Here is a 19056-nt window from a genome sequence, read left to right on the forward strand (position 1 = left end):
ACTATTGACTCTTGTGGGTGGTTTTGGGGCCACACCTAGCAGTACTCAGGGGTCACTCCTGGTGGTGCTTCTCAGGGGACCATATAGGATGCCAGAGATTGAACCTAGGTCTTCTGCATGCAAGGCAAGTGCTTTACCCACTGTACTGTCTCTTCGGCCCCATTACTGGCCTTCTTGCTTGGTTTGGTTCCCATATGTTTTTCAGAATTATTTATATTAAATTTGTTTCAAGTGGGAGTACTTTTGAGAAATGATTCCTTTTTTTTTCTTCCTTGAACATAAACCACCATAAGGTTTTTTTTAAAAAAGTGAACAATTGGCTGCCTAGTACTTGATTGAATTCTGCTTTATTGGACATCCTGACCCAGTGAAAAATCTGAAAAAAACTGTCCTCATGTTGAAACCAATGATCAGTTATACCTCCTATAGCTTATTTTTTTCATCAATAACGACAATTTAAGTGTTTTTGCAAGTGTTTGTTTGTTGGCCAACAGGTCAGTGGAATTGATATAGACTCATTTTTTAATGATGAAATAACATAAACTTGTAATGAACTACATAAACTAATTGTTTTGAATCATCATCATCATCCCATTGATCGTCGAATTTCTTGAGCAGTCTCAGTAACGTCTCCATTCGTCCTAGCCCTGAGATTTTAGAAGCTCTCTTTACTCGTCCTTCCCAATGGTGCTGCATTGGAGGCTCTTTCAGGGTCAGGGGAATGAGATCCATCATTGTTACTGGTTTTGGCACATGGATATGCCACGGGGAGTTTGCCAGACTCTCCCATGTGGGCAAGAAACTCTCGGTAGCCTGCTGGTTCTCCCAGAGGGAGAAGTAGGCTATAAGATGTCTCAAAGCTGCTTGGAGCTTGGTTTTATAGTCTCTGGATTTTGGCTGTTGATGGGATTACACTGCACCAGGGGCAGTTTCTGGGTGTGACCGCCTAACTACTGGAAAATGGGGGATCTGGGCGGAAGAGGCCCAATCCCGATCTGAGCAGGCTTGGATATCTCAGCCCCGGGTCCTGCACACCTGGGTTCCTCTGCCGGTTCCTTCTGCATGAGGCTCGTCCGAATGTGTGGAGAGGGGCCCTGAGCATGGCTGTGGCTGGGTTCCGGAGGTTTTCGGCTGCAAGGGCTCTTCTCAGCGTAGGGAGGGAAACTCAATCCACCCCACAAAGTGCCCCAGTGAGGACAGCCAGGTGCGGGGGCAAGAAACTGTTTTGAGTATATATTTTATTATTAGAAATGGCTTGGTTTGGGGGCTGGAGTGATAGAACAACTGACAAGTCACTTGTCCTGCATGCAACTGACCTGGTTTGATCCCCAGCATCACATGTGGTCCCCTCAGTCCACCAGGGATGATTTCTAAGTGCAGAACCAGGTATAACACTTGAGCATCACCAAGTGTCCCCCCGCCCAAAAAAGATAGAAGAAAATAAAAGACTTAGTGCCTCAAAGGAAAATGAGAGAGAGAAAGAGAGAGAGAAGACTTCAAGAGAAAGGGAAGTGTCTGCCATAGAGGCAGACTGTGGCAGGGTAAGGGTAAGGGAGGCATACAGGGGTGAAATCAGGACATTGGTGATGGGAAATGTGCACTGGTGAAGGGAAGGGTGTTGGAATATTGTATAATTGAAACTCAATCATGAATAACTTTGTAATTGAATATCTCAGTGGTTCAATTTTTTAAAAATGGGTTGGTTTATTTTGATAAAAGTTCATAGAAATACAAAGATGTAAAGACTAAAGAGAAAACTGATATTTCAACAGAATTTCATAGTCATTTTATTAATAAACACTTTTTCTTTATTCTTTTTGCATCACACCCGGCAATGCACAGGGGTCACTCCTGGCTCTACACTCAGGAATTACCCGCAGCAGTGCTCAGGGGACCATATGGAATGCTGGAAATTGAACCCGGGTCAGCCGCATGCAAGGCAAATGCCCTACCCACTGTGCTATCGCTCCAGCCCCCGATGTTCTTTATTCTTAAACTAGATTTTCCTGCCATGTAAGCATCTTCCTCTTTCCACAAAGAAGATGCTTGTTCAGTTTGTGGAAGGTCTCTCTGAGTGCTAATGCATGAGTAGGTACATGAACCCATGGTTCTAAGGACTATACTATTCTGGGCAGAAGGTGAGCTTAGTGGCACAGTGACAGTAAAAGTGGTGAGTAGGTTGGAGTCAGAAAACTCACTTCAAACGGGGTTGCAAGAGCACTCGTTAAAGAAGGGACTGTTGAGTCAGCAGGTCAGGATGGGCTCAGATACCGGATGTCACTAGAGGCGAGTGGAGCCCCACTACCTCAGCCCCTTCCCCCTCTCGGGAAGATCAGCTCGAGGGCAGGGAGAAGTAACATTCAACACTAAGGCTAGTTCAGATTGAGCACTTTGTGGGATTGATGGTTGAAGAAATTGTGTTTGAAACTTTTCCAGTGGTGCAGCAAATAAAGATCTTTTGGAAATTTTATTAAGCTTTGCTTCAGAAATTAGACTGTAAGCATAGTGCATAGGATGCTTGCCTTGCACACAGCGAACCCTCGTTTGATCCCCAGCATCCTCACTGAGTTCCCCGAGCACTGCCAGGAGTAATTCCTGAGTGCAGAACCAGGAGTTACTCCTGAGTATGTTACCCCAGATATGGCCCTGAAACCAAAAAAATTTTTAAAAAGAAAAAATTTAAAATAATTTGACTGCAGAAGGTAGTGTAAATGAGCCACCAAGTACACAAAATGTGCTAATGTGTTTTTCAAATGGTTCTTTGTTAAAACAGTTCCAAGAGTTGGTATCATTATTCTCACCCGGCAGAAGGGCTTCAGGAGAGAGCTGCCAGTAATGCAGGCACCAGACTGTCCTCATCCGTCCCATGATATGGACCGTACTTAATGACCTCGTGACATAGTACCTGCATTCCTTTCTCTTCTGCCCACCAGTCCTCTGCCACTCGCTCTTGGGATTGTTGCCAGACCCGTAACCTAGGCTTGCCCTAAAAGACGGGTTGTTTTTGAATTGGTGTGTGGTTGGTTAGGCTTTTCCTTTCATTTGAAAAATAGCATAAATTCTCTTTGGAAAATAATTGTTTTATTCTTTGTAAAGAATAGCAACAAGGATACCTGCTAGATAAAAACTGAGTAGACTGGATAGATACTACACTATTAAAATTAGTCTCATTTGGTGTTGCCTTTTAATTAATAGAAGTGCTAGGTAGGAGTCAGTTACCTTCTGGAAAACCCAGCACCCATAACTCCTTGATCAGATTGTATGAAAAGGAAAGTTCCTTTCTATTGCCCCCTCTCCAGAAATGTAAACCTCGTTTCTGGTATTTTGGGGCTAAGGGCAAAAGAAGGACCAAAGCAGTCATTAGCAGTGCTATACAACTCCCATCTTGATGGCCAGAATTACTGCTTTTGTTGTGTCATTGTTTTCATAAGCACCACAGTCCTGTTCCTCAGGCCCTTAGGCTTCCTCTGACCAATTCCACAAGGGGTGTTTGCTGTTTTGGGAGTTGTTTCTCTGTATTGGGTTTCCTTGTCTTTGCTTAGTTTTGCCGAGTGTTCCCATTTGGCTGCTGGCACTGTGGTCACTCCTCAGCCGAGTGTTCCCATTTGGCTGCTGGCAGTGTGGTCACTCCTCAGCTGAGTGCTCCCATTTGGCTGCTGGCAGTGTGGTCACTCCTCAGCTGAGTGCTCCCATTTGGCTGCTGGTGGTGTGGTCACTCCTCAGCTGAGTGCTCCCATTTGGCTGCTGGCACTGTGGTCACTCCTCAGCCGAGTGCTCCCATTTGGCTGCTGGCGGTGTGGTCACTCCTCAGCCGGAGCATCAGTTAGTTTCTGTGCTTCAGCCCAGGGGTTTTAATCCCCACCGGGACAGGGCAAGTCCTTAACAAAGGATTTGTTGAAGGAAATACTCCTGTGGATTCTGCCGTTTGCATCAGGGGTGGGCTTGGAAGGAGCTTACAGTGTACATGTGGCCTTTCTTTGCTTTATCCTGGTAAAGTGACACGACTTGGAGAAGAAAAGATAGCTAAAGTTACATGAAGCAGACTCGTTTGAATCCTAGCACGACTTCCAGTTCCTGAGTGTCGCACGGAGTGATCCCTGAGCACAGCCAGGTGAAGCCCAAACACAAACCAAAGAAAATCTTATTGGGCTGGAGAAAACTCAGAAGGCTGAGTGCATGCTTTGCATGCAGGTGCCCTGGATTTGATCCACAAGGCTTCCAAGCTCCACTTCCAGGCTTTGCCCCAAAACGAATGAATGATTTTACTGTGGAATACAGTATCATTCAAAAAAGCATATGAAATATAATATATAGTTTAAAAGTAGTGGAGTTCAATTGATTTTACATCTATCAATGGAGAATTTACTACTAGCTAATGAAATTTCCAGGCTCACGCTAAAAAAAATTCCTTAATAGGTCTTTCTAATGCAAGAACTTTTTTTTTTTGCCAGTAGCACTTGTTTTTTTTTTTTTTTAAATTTTTTTTATTGAATCACCAAGTGGAGGGTTACAAAGTTCTCAGGATTATGTCAGTTATACAATATTCAAACACCCCTCCCTTCACCAGTGCCCATCTTCCATCCCCAACCCCCCCAGTATATCTGCCGCCCCCTCCCACCTCCCTAGTCCCCACCCTTGTACGTGATAAGTTTCACTTCATTTGCGCTTATCTCGATTACATTCCATGTTTCAACACACAACTCACTACCGTTGCTGGGGTTTCCCCCCAAAAAGAAAAAGACAGTCCTATTGCCAATGAGGCATTTGATAATTCTCCATTACTAAGCATATAGAGATATTAAGTCCTGCTGTTTGTTACATAACTTTTCTTTTTCCCCCTTGCCCCGCGCCACCGAGTTCACGCCTGTTTAGTAATCGCCACGCTGTCTGACAAAGGGAAAAAAACCGAAAAGGATGGTTATTTCCCGTCATCAGCCGGCGTGGGGCTCTGGCTTAGTTGATAGTCTAGTAGAGTGTCTGGAAGCAGTTTCTGGAACCAAAGCTCTTGCGCTGATATCGGCTCCGGCTCGAGATACCACCAGCGTCCCGCTGGTCCATGTACCTAATTTTTCCCCTTATTTCCCATTCCCACACCACCAGGTCTGTTTGCTTAATGGACATCACACTATGTTTGACACCACGCCACGTTTCTTCCCGAGAAAGAAGGATATTTCTTCTCAGCCGGCGTGGGGATATAGCTTAGTTCAGTCTAGAGAGATGGCTACCATTTTGATTGCCTTCAATATTTCAACAAAATACTTACTATTCTTGTTAGGATCACCCACAAAAGTCCGACCCATTAAGAAGGAACCATTACATACTGCTGATACTAAGATGACATTAGGTCGCGCGGCCGCAGTAGCGGCCGCGCGGTTCTGGGTTTCTGTCTAAAGTCCAGGGAAAAAGTTGAAGGAGAGAGAGAGAGATTTCCGCTCGGGGGACCTGGCGGAAACTCTCAAGTCATACTGCAGGTTGCTGGTGGGCTGCCGGTGTCCCAAGCAGCTCCATCCTCTTCGTCAGTCATTCTGGGGGTGCGGGCGCGGAGAAATGGGAAAGCCCACGTGGCTGCACTCTCTTTAAGTGTCCGATGTGGGCGGAGACCGGTACTTCCCCGCCCTCGATCCCCCGCCAGCCGCGCCGCGCACTTGGGTGCGTCTCTCCATTTTGTGCTCAGAAGTGGGGTAGATGCTGTGCTGTGCCCAGAGGTTGAGGGGAAGAGAGATAGATTAAAGAAAAAAAAAAAAAAAGAGAAACGCCAGGCCCCCGCTCGGGGGACCTGGCGGAAACTCTCAAGTCACATACTGCAGGTTGCTGGTGGGCTGCCGGTGTCCCAAGCAGCTCCATCCTCTTCGTCAGTCATTCTGGGGGTGCGGGCGCGGAGAAATGGGCAGTAGCACTTGTTTTTAATGATGGGAATATTTTCAAATTATAAATTTAGGTTATAAAGTTCTAATAGTAGTCCTGCTTAGATCTGATAGTTCTTAGATCATTATCAGTTCCTACTTCTGTATATTTGCATATCGTTTGCTTAGTCTGTTTTAATTCCTTCCTTTCCAGTCCAAGATCCGTTTCCCCCATAACGAGGAATGGTTATCATCTAGTGCTCCTAAGGCTGTGCCAGACTCCAGACTGAGTTTGCACTTGATCCTCCCAAAAGTGCTATAAGACATCGTAATGGTATAATTCCTGTTACACAAATGAGAAAACTGAGGCATCGTGCTCAGGATGATATGACCATGTTATATTCAGAGCTATTGAGAAAGTAAACCCAAGATCTTAATTTCAGGCTTTTTTTTTTAAAAAGCCCTGCCTTTGACCCTTTTAAATGGATTATTTTCTACCTTCTCCTCTCATTATTTTTTTTATTTCTTTTGAGACCACACCCAGTTCTGCATAGCACTTACTCCTGGCCTTGCACTCAAGAGTCACTCCTTGTGGGCTCGGGGGACCGTTTGAGGTACCAGGGATTGAACGAGGGTCAGCCTCACCCAAGGCAAACACCTCACCTGCAGCACTGTTGCCGCAGCCCCTCCACGTCATTCTCTAGCCTGTATTCCCGTAGTAGAGTGTCTGCACGACTTGTTCCATGCCCCTTGTCCCCTCACCGCCGGGGATAGTGACTTCAGTATAGCAGGTGCTGAAGTGATACTTGATAATAAAAGAGTTGATTTCACTTCCATAGGGGCGAGAAATAACAACTTTTTGTAATGCAAGTTTAGAAGGAGTTGGACTTCTAAGTCTTTTAAGTTAACATTTAAGTCTTTTAAATGTTAACTGTATAGTATTCTTGACATTCTCTGATTATCCAAATGTTAGAGAAAAATATGTGTAAGTTAGCTTACAATGTATATACTGTTGTGAGGTGTTTATTTTCACTCTGGGATTTGAACCCAGGGCCTCATACACGTGGAGTACGTATCTCCTTCACTGAAATGCACCCTCAGTCCTTTATATAGTAATTTAAGTGATTAGCGTTAAAACAGTTGCCCATAACAAGAGTGAAATCTTGCTATTTGTGACAACATGGGTGAATCTTGATGGGCAGATCTCATATGTGGAATCTAAACTTAAAAACCAAATCCATTGATACAAAGAATAGATAAGTGATTGTCAGAGCAAGGGGTGAAAGATGGGAAAAGGTGAAGGGGGTTTAAATAGCACAAACTTCCAGTTATAAAATAAGTGCTGGGATATGTAATGTATACTATGATAATAATAGTTCATAATATTTACTGTTAATATCAATAGTTAATAATATACCAGTATGACCTTCCTTCACCAGCATCCCCAGTTTCCTTCCCATCGTCCAGCCTGTCCCCCTTAGCAGGCACTGCTAATAACAGTAAACAATAAAATAAGATACTGAAAATTTATTTTGTGTGGATTTCTCCAAGAAAACTTAAAGGGATGGCAAATAGAATTATCAAAAAATGAATCAATAAATCAATTTGTGATGATTTCTATATGATTTTAACCTATATAAATAAAGAAATTCAAATCATTTAATATAATATAATGCCTATTCTGATTTACATAAATGTTTTCAACTCTGGTATCTGAAATATATGGCATTAACTTTTATTTTGTACTTGGGTCTCACTGTAGTAATAATTATATCTTTCTTTCATAATAAAACTATTGTTTTTAATTCTTTGCTAATATGTTTTGGAGTTTACATGAAATATGTAAAGCCTATAACTGTAAAATTTAGTAAGAGTGAAGTGAATTAAGAAAATATAAAGGGCAATATTTGAAAAGGGGTCTATAAAAGTACAAAGTGTTTTATCATAAGAAAGGGAATAATGGTTTTATATTAAAAAATAAATTATAGGGCCAGAGCAATAGTACAGCATGTAGGGCATTTGCCTTGCATTCAGGCTACCCAGGTTCAATCCCTGGCATCCCAGATGGTCCCCCAAGCACCAGGAGTAACTCCTAAGTGCAGAGCCAGGAGGCATTGCTGAGTGTGACCCCAAAGTATATATATATATATATATATATATATATATATATTAGATTCTGCTAATAGTGTCTGCTAATGCAGACAAGAGATTGCAATAAAACTCTCAATGTCCTATGATAAGATATAGAACATTTGGGGCTGGAGCAATAGCACAGCGGGTAGGGCGTTTGCTTTGCACGCGGCCGACCCGGGTTCGATTCCCAGCATCCCATATGGTCCCCTGAGCACCTCCAGGGGTAATTCCTGAGTTCAGAGCCAGGAGTAACCCTTGTGCATTGCCTGGTGTGACCCAAAAAGCAAAAAAAAAAAAAAGATATAGAACATTCAATATAAATTGTTAAGTAATAAGTGAAAAAAATGTAAACTCCCTTAGCAAGCTAGGAGGAAACATATCTTCCTTAATCTAAGAGAGGGCTACCGTAAGCACCATACTCAATGCCACATGCTGAACAATTTGTCATTTAAAGAAGTTCCTTTACCTGACTGTATGTTTTTACACGAGAGATCGGTCTGCATCTCTCATTCTCACTGCCTTCACTCAGCATGACATCCTTTAGTTTCATCCACGTTGCTGCAGATTGCATGGGAGAAGATAAGACAAAGAAGGATTTCCTTTATGCTTGTTGTAAAACTGGTTTCAAGGCTCTGAATTCACTATGTTGTTGCCTGTCCCTGAAACTCCATATCCTTCCTTTAAATCTGAATGATAATCTAGCTGGATAGAGCATTCTTAGTGAGATGTTCATTTCATTGAATTTTTGTAATATAGCCTTCCATTATCTTATGGCTAGTAAAATCTAATTTGATAGACCTCTACGAATCTTTTGGATTTTCTTTTGTATGTAAGTTCATTTTTGAATCTTGCTTCTTTTAATAATAAGTCTCTATGTTTGGCTTTTGTCAAAATGCTATGGAGTGCCTTATAATTAGTGCCTTGGAGTTTTTCTTTTATTTAAATCTACGTTTGCTGGGATTCTTCAGGCTTCTTGGAGCTCTCTACCTGCACTCCTCAATTCTGAAACATGATTAGTTATGATTTATGATTTTTTTAAATTATGGTTCTTCATTGAATTTGCTTTCCTGTTCTTTTTTTTTTTTTTTTTTTTTTTTTTTTTTTTGCTTTTTTGGGTCACACCCAGCGATGCTCAGGGGTTACTCCTGGCTTTGCACTCAGGAATTACTCCTGGCGTGCTTGGGGGACCATATGGGATGCCGGGGATTGAACCCGGGTCGGTCGCGTGCAAGGCAAACGCCCTACCCGCTGTGCTATCACTCCGGCCCCTGCTTTCCTGTTCTTTAGGCACTACAGTGATTCTGATACTGTTCCTTTTGACATCATCCCATAATGTTCTGGTGTGATGTTCATTTCTTTTCAGATGTTTCCTCATATTTGACTGTTTTCTAGAGGTTTCCTCCATCTCATCTTGGAGCTCATTGATTTTTTTTCTCCCCTAGCTATTGTTATTCTGCCCAAATAGTTTATTGCTTTTTAAAAAATATCACTTACTAGACTCTTCATTTATGTGACTTTTGATTCGTTTTTTTTTAAATTTCTACTCTGACACTGTCTTGTTATTTACTAACTTCTTATGTCATTGTTTCTTTGACCTCATTAAACATCTTCAATATATTGTCCCTAAAGTCATTCTCTCAAAGTTTACAGAGCTGGTTGATACTGGCAGAGCCTCGGTTTTGTTTTCACTTGGTAAGTTTTATGGGTTTCTATGCATCTTCCTCATTGTGTTTGTTCCTGTGCTGAGAAAACAAGCTTTTAACATGTGGAGTAATGAATGTTTAACCTGTATTTATTATGGTGGTTACCTTACAGTATACTACACAGCAGAAACTAATAAAATATCAATTGTAGCTCAATAAAAGACAATAGAGCTATTAATAAAGCAATGTACTTGCCTGGGAGCACTTACAAGTTTTATGCTAAAACAGGAATATAGACTACTAATATTGCAAAACTGGGAAAAGTAGCAGGCATTGATGAGGACCTTAGGTAACAGTTGATAACTTTCCATCTGTTTTTTATTTTGGTAAGTAATAAGTCATTTAGTCATACTGTTAAGCTTTAAATCATTGTTATGAATTTAAATGTGTTACTGTGTCTTTGCAGCAAATTTATTTCTGATCGTGAAAGTAGAAGGAGTCTCACCAACAGTCACCTGGAGAAAAAGAAATGTGATGAATATGTAAGTATTACTATAATAAAGTATGCTTATTTTTTAATCACATGTATTGAGATATTTCTAACATGTGTAGCATGGTACCAAGAGCATAGCTAAATATAGTCACCAGACTATTTCTCATATCCCATGTATTTTTCCCCTAAAATCTACCCAAAAAACCAACTAGACTTTTAAGGGTAGATTTCTTGAATTTTATTTCTATGTTGATTCTTAATAGTGCTTTAGAATCTTTTGTATAATCAGTTTTATTCAGTTAACATTCTGGCTACTGTGAATGTTTGTCTCTTTGTTCAGATTCCAGGAACAACCTCCTTAGGCATGTCTGTCTTCAACCTGAGCAACGCCATCATGGGCAGTGGAATTCTAGGTCTGGCGTTTGCCCTAGCAAACACTGGAATCCTACTTTTCCTGTGAGTGTTGACATTGTAGTACTTTTTTTATTTAAAAAAAATCATATGTTTTTAATTATAAAACTGTGTTTCTCTTTTTATATATGACACAGGAAATATTTCTAAATAGCTTTATATTTCTCTTCATGTTTTTCTAATTTGGTTATCAGTATATACTTTAATATTGTTTGTTTAATGATTTTTCAAGATTACCTATTTACACGAAAAAGGAAGGAGAAAATCTTTTTGTTGATCACAAACACTAAACAGAATTTGTATAGCATTATTTTTTAAAATTTTGGACTGTTTACCATAGCTTTAAATCTCAGTGTAGTGATCACAATATTTAAGAAGTATTTAACCCAGCCAGTTATCAGCACAACATGAATTGCTTTAGAGCAAATATGCTATATCCAAAAGATAGTTGCAAGTTTGTTTATAATACATATTTAAAAGAATAGAAACATTCAGTGTTTTGAAGATGAGAAATTTGCATGTGCTTTTTCTCTGAAATTCAATGAAAGGAATTCTTTTCTTTCTTACTTTTGTTGCTTAGGAGACCAGAACTCTCTGGGCAATTCTCTATCAACCAGGCCAACAGTTCGATACTAATGAAAGCGCCTGAGGCTGCCGTGCTGCTCACGCCCTGCAGTGCACATGCCACCTGGGTCACGCCCGTGGTGCTGGCACCTAGCATGCCAGATTTGGCACACGCAGAGGCCTCCAGGCTGCCACCAGTGGTGCTTGGGGAGCCGTGTGATGTCCAGGATAGAGTTGGCGTCAAATGCATGCAAAACATCTGCCTTAACCCTTGTACTATCTCTTGTCCCATTAAAGAATTCCCTTTTACGTCCAGAGGGATAGCACCGAGGGTAGGGTGCTTGACTTGCACACAGACAGTGTTAGTTCGATCCCTGTCACCTGTATGGTTTCCTGAGTATAGCCAGGAGTGGTCCCTGAGCACAGAACTAGGAATGAAACCTGAGCAGTGTCTGTGGCCCAGAAACCAGAAAAAGAAATATTAAAAGTGGAGATTTTTTTTAAATAGTTTCCACACTGTCGAATGGGACTTTGTGTATGCAAAGTACATATATACAGAGTGCATATTTTCAGTTGAAAAAATTTAAGACAGAACATAGAAATTACCCTGAAAGTTCTTACTCTCTCTGAATCGCCTCTTAAGTCTCCAAGGCATGTCATAGTGCTTCGGCTGATGAGACAAAGATAATTTTTTTCCAAAGTGATAATAAATACAGAAGGTTTATTTAATATGTTATGTAAGCAAAATGTAAATGAGACTTTGTACAATATTGGCTGATTTTACATGCCACATATGACTTGTGTGTTGAGATAGGGCCTTTGGAAAGGAACCTAGAAAAGCAATTCTAAAAAGTGTGGATGGGTGGGGGTGGGGGTGCCAAAGAGATAGTACCTCAGGGAGGATGATTACCTTGCACACCACCAACCGGGGTTCAATCCAGGCACCGTATATAGTCCTTTCAGACCACCAAGAGTGATCCCAGACCACAGAGGCAGGAGTAAGCCCTGAGCATCGAAGAGTGTGAACCCCCCTACTTGCTCACACACATAAAGGAAATTAGAATGAAGCAAAATAGCCTGTATGATTATAAAAATAAATTTAAACGCTCTCTGGTCATCAAAGTATCTGTTAATCAGTTTGGGCTATGACAGAATTATAGAATGAGTGATTTAAAAAACAAAATTATAGTATTTACAGACTGGAGTCGGGGAAATTTAGATCGACATGCTGACAAATCCCTTGTTGAATGAGGATCTGCTTCCAGATCTGAGGACAGCGACCTTTTCCTTGTGTCTTTGTGTGTTACTGTCAGTGGACTTGGGCCAGGGGAAAGTGGGAGCTGAAAAGAGGGAGAGCATTTGGGTGTGTCCCCCAACCCCACAAAAGCAATGGCATTAATCAAATTAATGAAATCAATGCATCACTGCTCAGATAAGGTTCCTATATTGCAATTGGGTATGTTGGGTATGTTTTAAGTTTCTCTTATAGACTCCACCCCCCCTCCTCTCTCTCACAACCTCTCTCATCCCTCCTCCTTTTTCATGCAGTTTATTTGTTGAAAAACAGGACCAATATTTCTCAAAGAGTTTCCCACATCCTGAATTATTTTGCAAGTATCCCTATAGCACTGATCTTTTTTTTGTTTTATTTTCATGTGCTTCTCATGTTAGAATTTTTTCTTAGATGTCAAGTTGACCTTCTTTGTCTTCTCTATTTAACATAGGGGTGAGGAGTGGAAATAAGGTGGTAACAATTATAGACTTTATTTTTAAAAAAATTTTTATTAAATCACCATGTGGAAAGTTACAAAGTTCTCAGGTTTATATGTCAGTTATACAATATTCAAACACCCATCCCTTCACCAGTGCCCATATTCCACCACCAAAAACCACAGTATACCCCCCGCCCCCACCCCCTACCCCCTACTGTATAACTAATGAATTTCACTTCCTTTTTTCTTTACCTTGATTACATTCCATAATTCAACACAAAACTCACTATAGTTGTTGGAGTTTCCACCCAAGAGAGACAGACCTACTACATTTGAAAATTAGTTTTCCATTGCTAGAAATGAAGAGATATGTAGCCCCACTGCTACAAGTACATAACTCTCTCTCTTTTTTTTCCTTTTTCCTTTTCCCTTTTTTTTTTCTTTTTCCCCCTCATCCCGCTTCCCGCGCCTCATAGTATGGTGTACGCCACGCCGCGTCGGCCAGCGTGGGGCTTTTGCTTAGTTCACAGTCCAGAGAGGTCGCTGCTACATTAAAAACCTTCAATATTTCAACAAAAACTTACTGTTATTATTTGGAGTTTCCCCCCCAAGTCAGACCTGTTCAAAAGGAACCGTTTCACATTGCTGACAATTATAAATATTAAGTCGCGCGGACACTACCGCGTTTTGGATTTCTGTATAAAGTCCAGGGAAAATTCTGCCAGAAATTACATAGCCCAGCTCACAGTCCCAGTGCATTGCTGTAAGAAGTTTCTGAATTCAAAGTCTTTAGGCGCAGAGGGTCGGATTCGCGCTCAGCGGCTCCGGATTTATCTGGGCCGAGGGCGTGCCGGTTACGCCCCCTTCCCATGAGTTCCTGGGAGCCCCAAAAGTAAAAACCGAATACCTCTGGGTTTGGAGTCTAGAAGATGGCGCCTGCCACATGGGTGCCGCCAGCCCACCGCTTTCCATGCAGGAAGACAGGGTGGGGAGGAAAAAAATCCACTCCCGGCAGTACAGAGTTGTAGCCCAGTTCGCAGTCCCAGTGCATTGCTATCGGCTGCTGCGCTGGTTATCTTAGATAGACCATAAGAAACTATTCTATAGGCAGTAGCTTCCCTTGAGGTACTGTAATAGCCTTGTTACTTGAGGAACTGCTAGTATTATTTTCTTTTCTTTCTTTTGTTAAAAAAAATTGTTAAACACCATGATTTACCAAGTTATTTATAGTATGGCTGTTTCAGGCATTAAATGTTTCAACACCAGTTTGACCACCAGTGTGACCTTCCCTCCACCAATGTCTCCAGTTTCCCACCCATCACCCCAGCCTGCCCCCTTGCAGACATGTACAAATTTATTTCATATTGTTTGTTACTATACAAAGGCAAATGGAATTATCAAACCTTAGATAGATAGTGAGACTTGTGAGACTTGTTGTTACTGTTTTTGGCATATTGAATATACCACGGATAGCTTACCAGGCTCTGCCATGCAGGCGAGATACTCTCGGTAGCTTTTCGCACTCTCTGAGAGGGGTGGAGGAATCGAACCTGGGTTGGCTGCGTGCAAGGCAAATGCCCTACCATCTGTGCTATCGCTCCAGCCCACAAGTCTCACAATGGAGACGTTACTGGTACCTGCTCAAGCAAATCGATGAGCAACAGGATGACAGTGACAGTGATAGATAGTAGTCAATTTGTGATAATTTTTATCTCACAATGATGTTACTAAAATCATTACCTGAGGATCTGCTGTGCTGGTTAGTGTAGTTGAGCCTTGTATGTTATTGTTTAGGCTCATTGACCTTGGTAGGCTTCTATGCAACTTTCCGTCAAACATGCTGTGGTCCTACTGAACTGATAGTATTATGAAAGTCTGAGGTATTGCATGGCCAAGTATGTGGCTGCACAGTCCAGGAGCTATAGATATAGAACAATTTGGTGGCTTGACAGTATGATGAGGTTCAGTTGTGTAACTGGGCCATTTCCAAGTTGGAGGGTGTTGGGTATGACTGCCCACTGCTGTGCCTCCAGGCAGGAAAGGGAATCTTCCCACACTCATTCTGAGAAGGCCCCAGAGTTCTCATCTCTGACCAATCTGCGTGGGAAGATTTGGCAGTATCTTGTTCTTTGGCAGACATGACACTGGATGACTTCACTGCTGGCACTGTCATATTTTCTCTAGAGCTCTCAGCACTAGGTAGTCAAATGATGCAGAAAACTTTCCAACCGCCCTGCCTGCAGTGTCTAGATCAGGCTATTGTTTATTTGGAAACCAGGTAGAAAAAGAGAGGTAAATATTTCAGTATGCCTTTGTTGACGCAAACCCCAGATTTCATTATTGTACCCCTCTCCTATACAAATTGTCTTTAGATTCCCTTTCTCAGAGATGTATATTTTATCCTTTTCAGAGCATGTGTCTTTAGACTTCCCAGGGCAGTAGAGAAGCGTGCACTCAATATGATAGAAAAGGAGTCTGGTCTGGTGTACCTACCTATTTCTTGAATCTATTTCTTGCGACGGATCCTCTTATCTTTGCTCGTACCATTAGAACCTTTCAGGGATCCTGTAAAATAACTTTCTCTGGAGATCAGATCCAGGAGGCCACACATGCCTAACCTCTAATGTGACTTTCTTCATTGCCTGAGTAAGATTCAGCTTTATATTTTCAAAGTCTGAAATTTGGTTTGGGGAGTTGTTTTCTCGGGAAGGGGCATCATACCCAGCTGTGCTGAGGGCTTACTGTGGCTTTGTGTGCAGTGGTTGGGGACCACAAGCAGTTCCAGGCAGGGAACCCACGTTGACTGCATGCGAGACAAGCACCTTTTCGTCTTCTCTCAGGACTTAAAAGAAATTCTTTTACTGGAACAGGAGGAGGAAGCAGGAATAAATTCTTGCATTCTATCTACCATTCCTAGAATTTGCTTGATTATTCCTAGAATTCAGGAGTAATTAATATCCCATATTATGACTTCAGTTTCTTATTCAAACAATGAATTGAATATTAGGTTGATGACTTTTCAGAGTTACAGGAAGAAGTCCCCTGAATTAGCTGTTTAGTTGTATGCAAGACATGTGAATGGTAAGCACAGTACACCAAATCTCCAGGTTGAGGGCCAGAGAGATAGTACAGCAGGTAGGGCGTTTTCCTTGCAACTGCCCAATCCAGGTTCTAGCCATACCATATGGTTTCCTGAGTTCACCAGGAGTGATTCTTGAGTGCAGAACCAGGACTAACCCCTGAGCACCACCTGTGTGCCCCATAGACACTATATCACTGTATCACTGTCATCCCGTTGTTCTTCGATTTACTCGAGTGGGCACCAGTAACGTCTCTATTACACTTTGCCCTGAGATTTTAGCAGCTTCCTTTACTCATCTTTCCCAATGATTGGAGGCTCTTTCAGGGTCAGGGGAATGAGACCTATCGTTACTGTTTTTGGTATATTGAATACACCACGGGTAACTTGCCAGACTCGGCTGTGTGGGCAGGATATTCTCGGTAGCTTGCCTGGCTCTCCGAGAGGTATGTATATATCTTTAACTGTATTTGAAATATGAATACACCGTGGGGTGCTTGCCAGGCCCTCCCGTGCAGGCAATAGACAATCAGTAGCCTGTCAGGTTCTCCGAGAGGAAGAACTAGGCTGCTAGGTGCGGCGATGCAGCCGCGCTCTCCTGGGAGCTTGGTCTTATAGTCTCTGGATGTTGGCCGTTAATGGGATTACACGGTGCTGGGGGCAGTTTCTGGGTGTGACCGCCTAGCTACTGGAAAATGGGGGATTTGGGTGGAAGAGGCCCAATCCTGATCTGAGCAGCCTTGGAGATCTTGGCCCTGGGTGCCGCACACCTGGGTTCCTCTGCTGGTTCCTTCCTGCATGAGGCTCATCCGAACGTGTGGAGAGTGGCCTTGAGCATGTCTGTGGCTGGGTTCCAGAGGTCTTCAACTGTCTCTGCTCGGGGCGGGGAGGGAAATGCAACCCGTCCTCTCCGAGGGGCCCCCGGTGAAGACAGCCAGGCGAGGGGGTAAGATACTGCCCCACAGACAGCAACAACAAAATAAATCTCCAAGTTAAGACTCACAAAGAGGTACAGCAAGGCTCTGAAAGACCTCCAGCATATGCTTTGCATGCAGGGGCTTAGGAGTCATATTCAGTTGCCCTGTGAATGGGCCTGGATTTGAATTCTAAGCTCAGCACCACTGGAAATGACTCCAAGAACCATTAGATATGCCCCAAGAAACAAAGCAAAAAAAAAAAAGACTCATAAAGCTAATTGTATTACGAGCCAAACTTATAAGTTCTCACAAAATGTAGGTTTCTCCTACCTCAGAACAAGGAGTCATTCTCTGACTTTTGTGAAACCAGCTGCTCCTGCAGCTGCTCCAGGCCAAGAAGCAGTTGGCAGGACGAGGGTGCTTCATCTGGGAATGACCCTGTCCAGGCACACATTGCCCAGCATGGGAGGGGAGTCCAGGGCTCTTCAGAAAGCAGCTGGGAAGGCTCCTCTGTGTCTCGCCGGGGCCAGCACGGAGCTCTGCTGGGCTTGTTTCTTTTGTTGGGTGATCTTTGGGCTCATTATTTTACCCAACCGTGATGGGTGCCATCCCCTGTGGGATACACATCTGACTCAGTTACATTAAGGGAATTCTGCCCTGTTTTAAGAATGCTGTTAAGCTTTCCTAAACTCTTAGGCCTTATGATCACACTCTGGGTACAGGATGTCTAATCATGGGGGATGTCTTAGTTTATGATTATTCAGAAGGTAGATGTTTCAGATAAACAGGTTGTACCATAAGGCAGCAATTTGGGGGTGTGCTAGGGTACAAGTGCTTAAGTTAAAATGCTCCTGTTGAGCTTAATTTTCCAAAGAGTGGGATCTACGGAAAGGACATTGGGTGCTTCAGGAATCTTTCGCTGTAACCTTTCTGTCTTGAACCTTTTTGTCCACCTCCTGAAAACCCCATCATAGCAAAAGTAGGAATCAAAACAAATATTACCATGGAATATTCATAGGCTTTTTTGTGTGCTTTTGTTTTACATTTAGTTTTACCCCACTCTAAGTCCAAACAGGAAAGTTATTTTTTTTTTTTTGCTTTTTGGGTCACACCCGGAGATGCACAGGGGTCACTCCTGGCTCATGCACTCAGGAATCACCCCTGGCGGTGCTCAGGGGACCATATGGGATGCTGGGATTCCAACGCGGGTCGGCCGTGTGCCAGGCAAATACCCTACCCACTGTGCTATTGCTCCAGCCCAGGAAAGTTACTTTTTAAAAAATATTTTTATTGGGGCTGGAGCAATAGCACAGGGGTAGGGCGTTTGCCTTGCACACGGCCGACCCAGGTTTGATTCCCAGCATCCCATATGGTTCCCTGAGCACCTCCAGTGGTGATTCCTGAGTGAAGAGCCAGGAGTAACCCCTGTGTATCGCCAGGTGTGACCCCAAAATGCAAAAAAAAATTTATTAAAGGCATATTTTCTAGAAAATTATTCACCTTACAACGTATCATCTCCTCATCACACTAAATCCCCAATGGTTATTTCACTATACAGAATTTGAGAAAGCAATAAATGCTTTTATATTTTTTCTATAATTTATTGACATGTGTAATATTATTTTAGTAATGTAAACCCTAAAGTTTAAAACCGTACAGAATAGGGGCCCTAGAGATGCACAGTTAGGGCACTTGCTTTGCTTGTGGCTGACCTGGGTTCAGTCCCCAGTACTATACAATCCTCCAACACGGCCAGGCATAAGCCCTGAGTACAGCTGATGTGGGCCAAAATCTGCCCTCTCCAAAAAAATGAAAAAACATAGTTTAAAACATAATTTATCACTACAGAACACTCAGAAATATTAGTTTTATTGTAAAAGTGTGTAAACAATGTCTTTGAAAGGTTTGTTGGGAGTTGGAGAGATAGTACAGTGGTTAGGGCACTTGCCTTGTCATGGCTGACCAAGGTTTGATCCCTAGCAACCCATATGATCCCCTGAGTCCACTGAGAGTGATTTCTGAGCACAGGGTCAAACGTAACCCCTGAGCACCACTGGATGTGGCCCAAAAGCAATAAAAGAAGAAAGATTGTTGTTACAATCTATTTAAAACAATAGTATTGTTTATGTTACCAGGATTCTTTGACTTTCACCGTTTTCTCTCTCAGTTGTTAGCGTAAAAGAAAGATAAGGTCTGGAGATAGTGTACTATTTAAGGTTCAATTTCCAGCACGTAGACCCTAGCACTGCTCGTTGTGGCCC

General features: G+C 42.4%; 1 protein-coding gene across 3 annotated transcripts in view; it reads left to right on the top strand.

Moving 5' to 3' along the window:
- Positions 1-19056, top strand: part of SLC38A1 (solute carrier family 38 member 1) — a 117365-nt gene that overhangs the window by 50642 nt on the left and 47667 nt on the right. For all 3 annotated transcript variants that reach the window (XM_055141108.1, XM_055141109.1, XM_055141107.1), the window contains exons 4-5: positions 10086-10161; positions 10453-10568. In XM_055141108.1, the coding sequence (XP_054997083.1) occupies positions 10086-10161; positions 10453-10568 (192 nt within the window). The remainder of the gene's footprint in view (positions 1-10085; positions 10162-10452; positions 10569-19056) is intronic.

Source organism: Sorex araneus, chromosome 6 (assembly GCF_027595985.1).
Source record: "Sorex araneus isolate mSorAra2 chromosome 6, mSorAra2.pri, whole genome shotgun sequence".
Classification (NCBI taxonomy): Eukaryota; Metazoa; Chordata; class Mammalia; order Eulipotyphla; family Soricidae; genus Sorex; species Sorex araneus.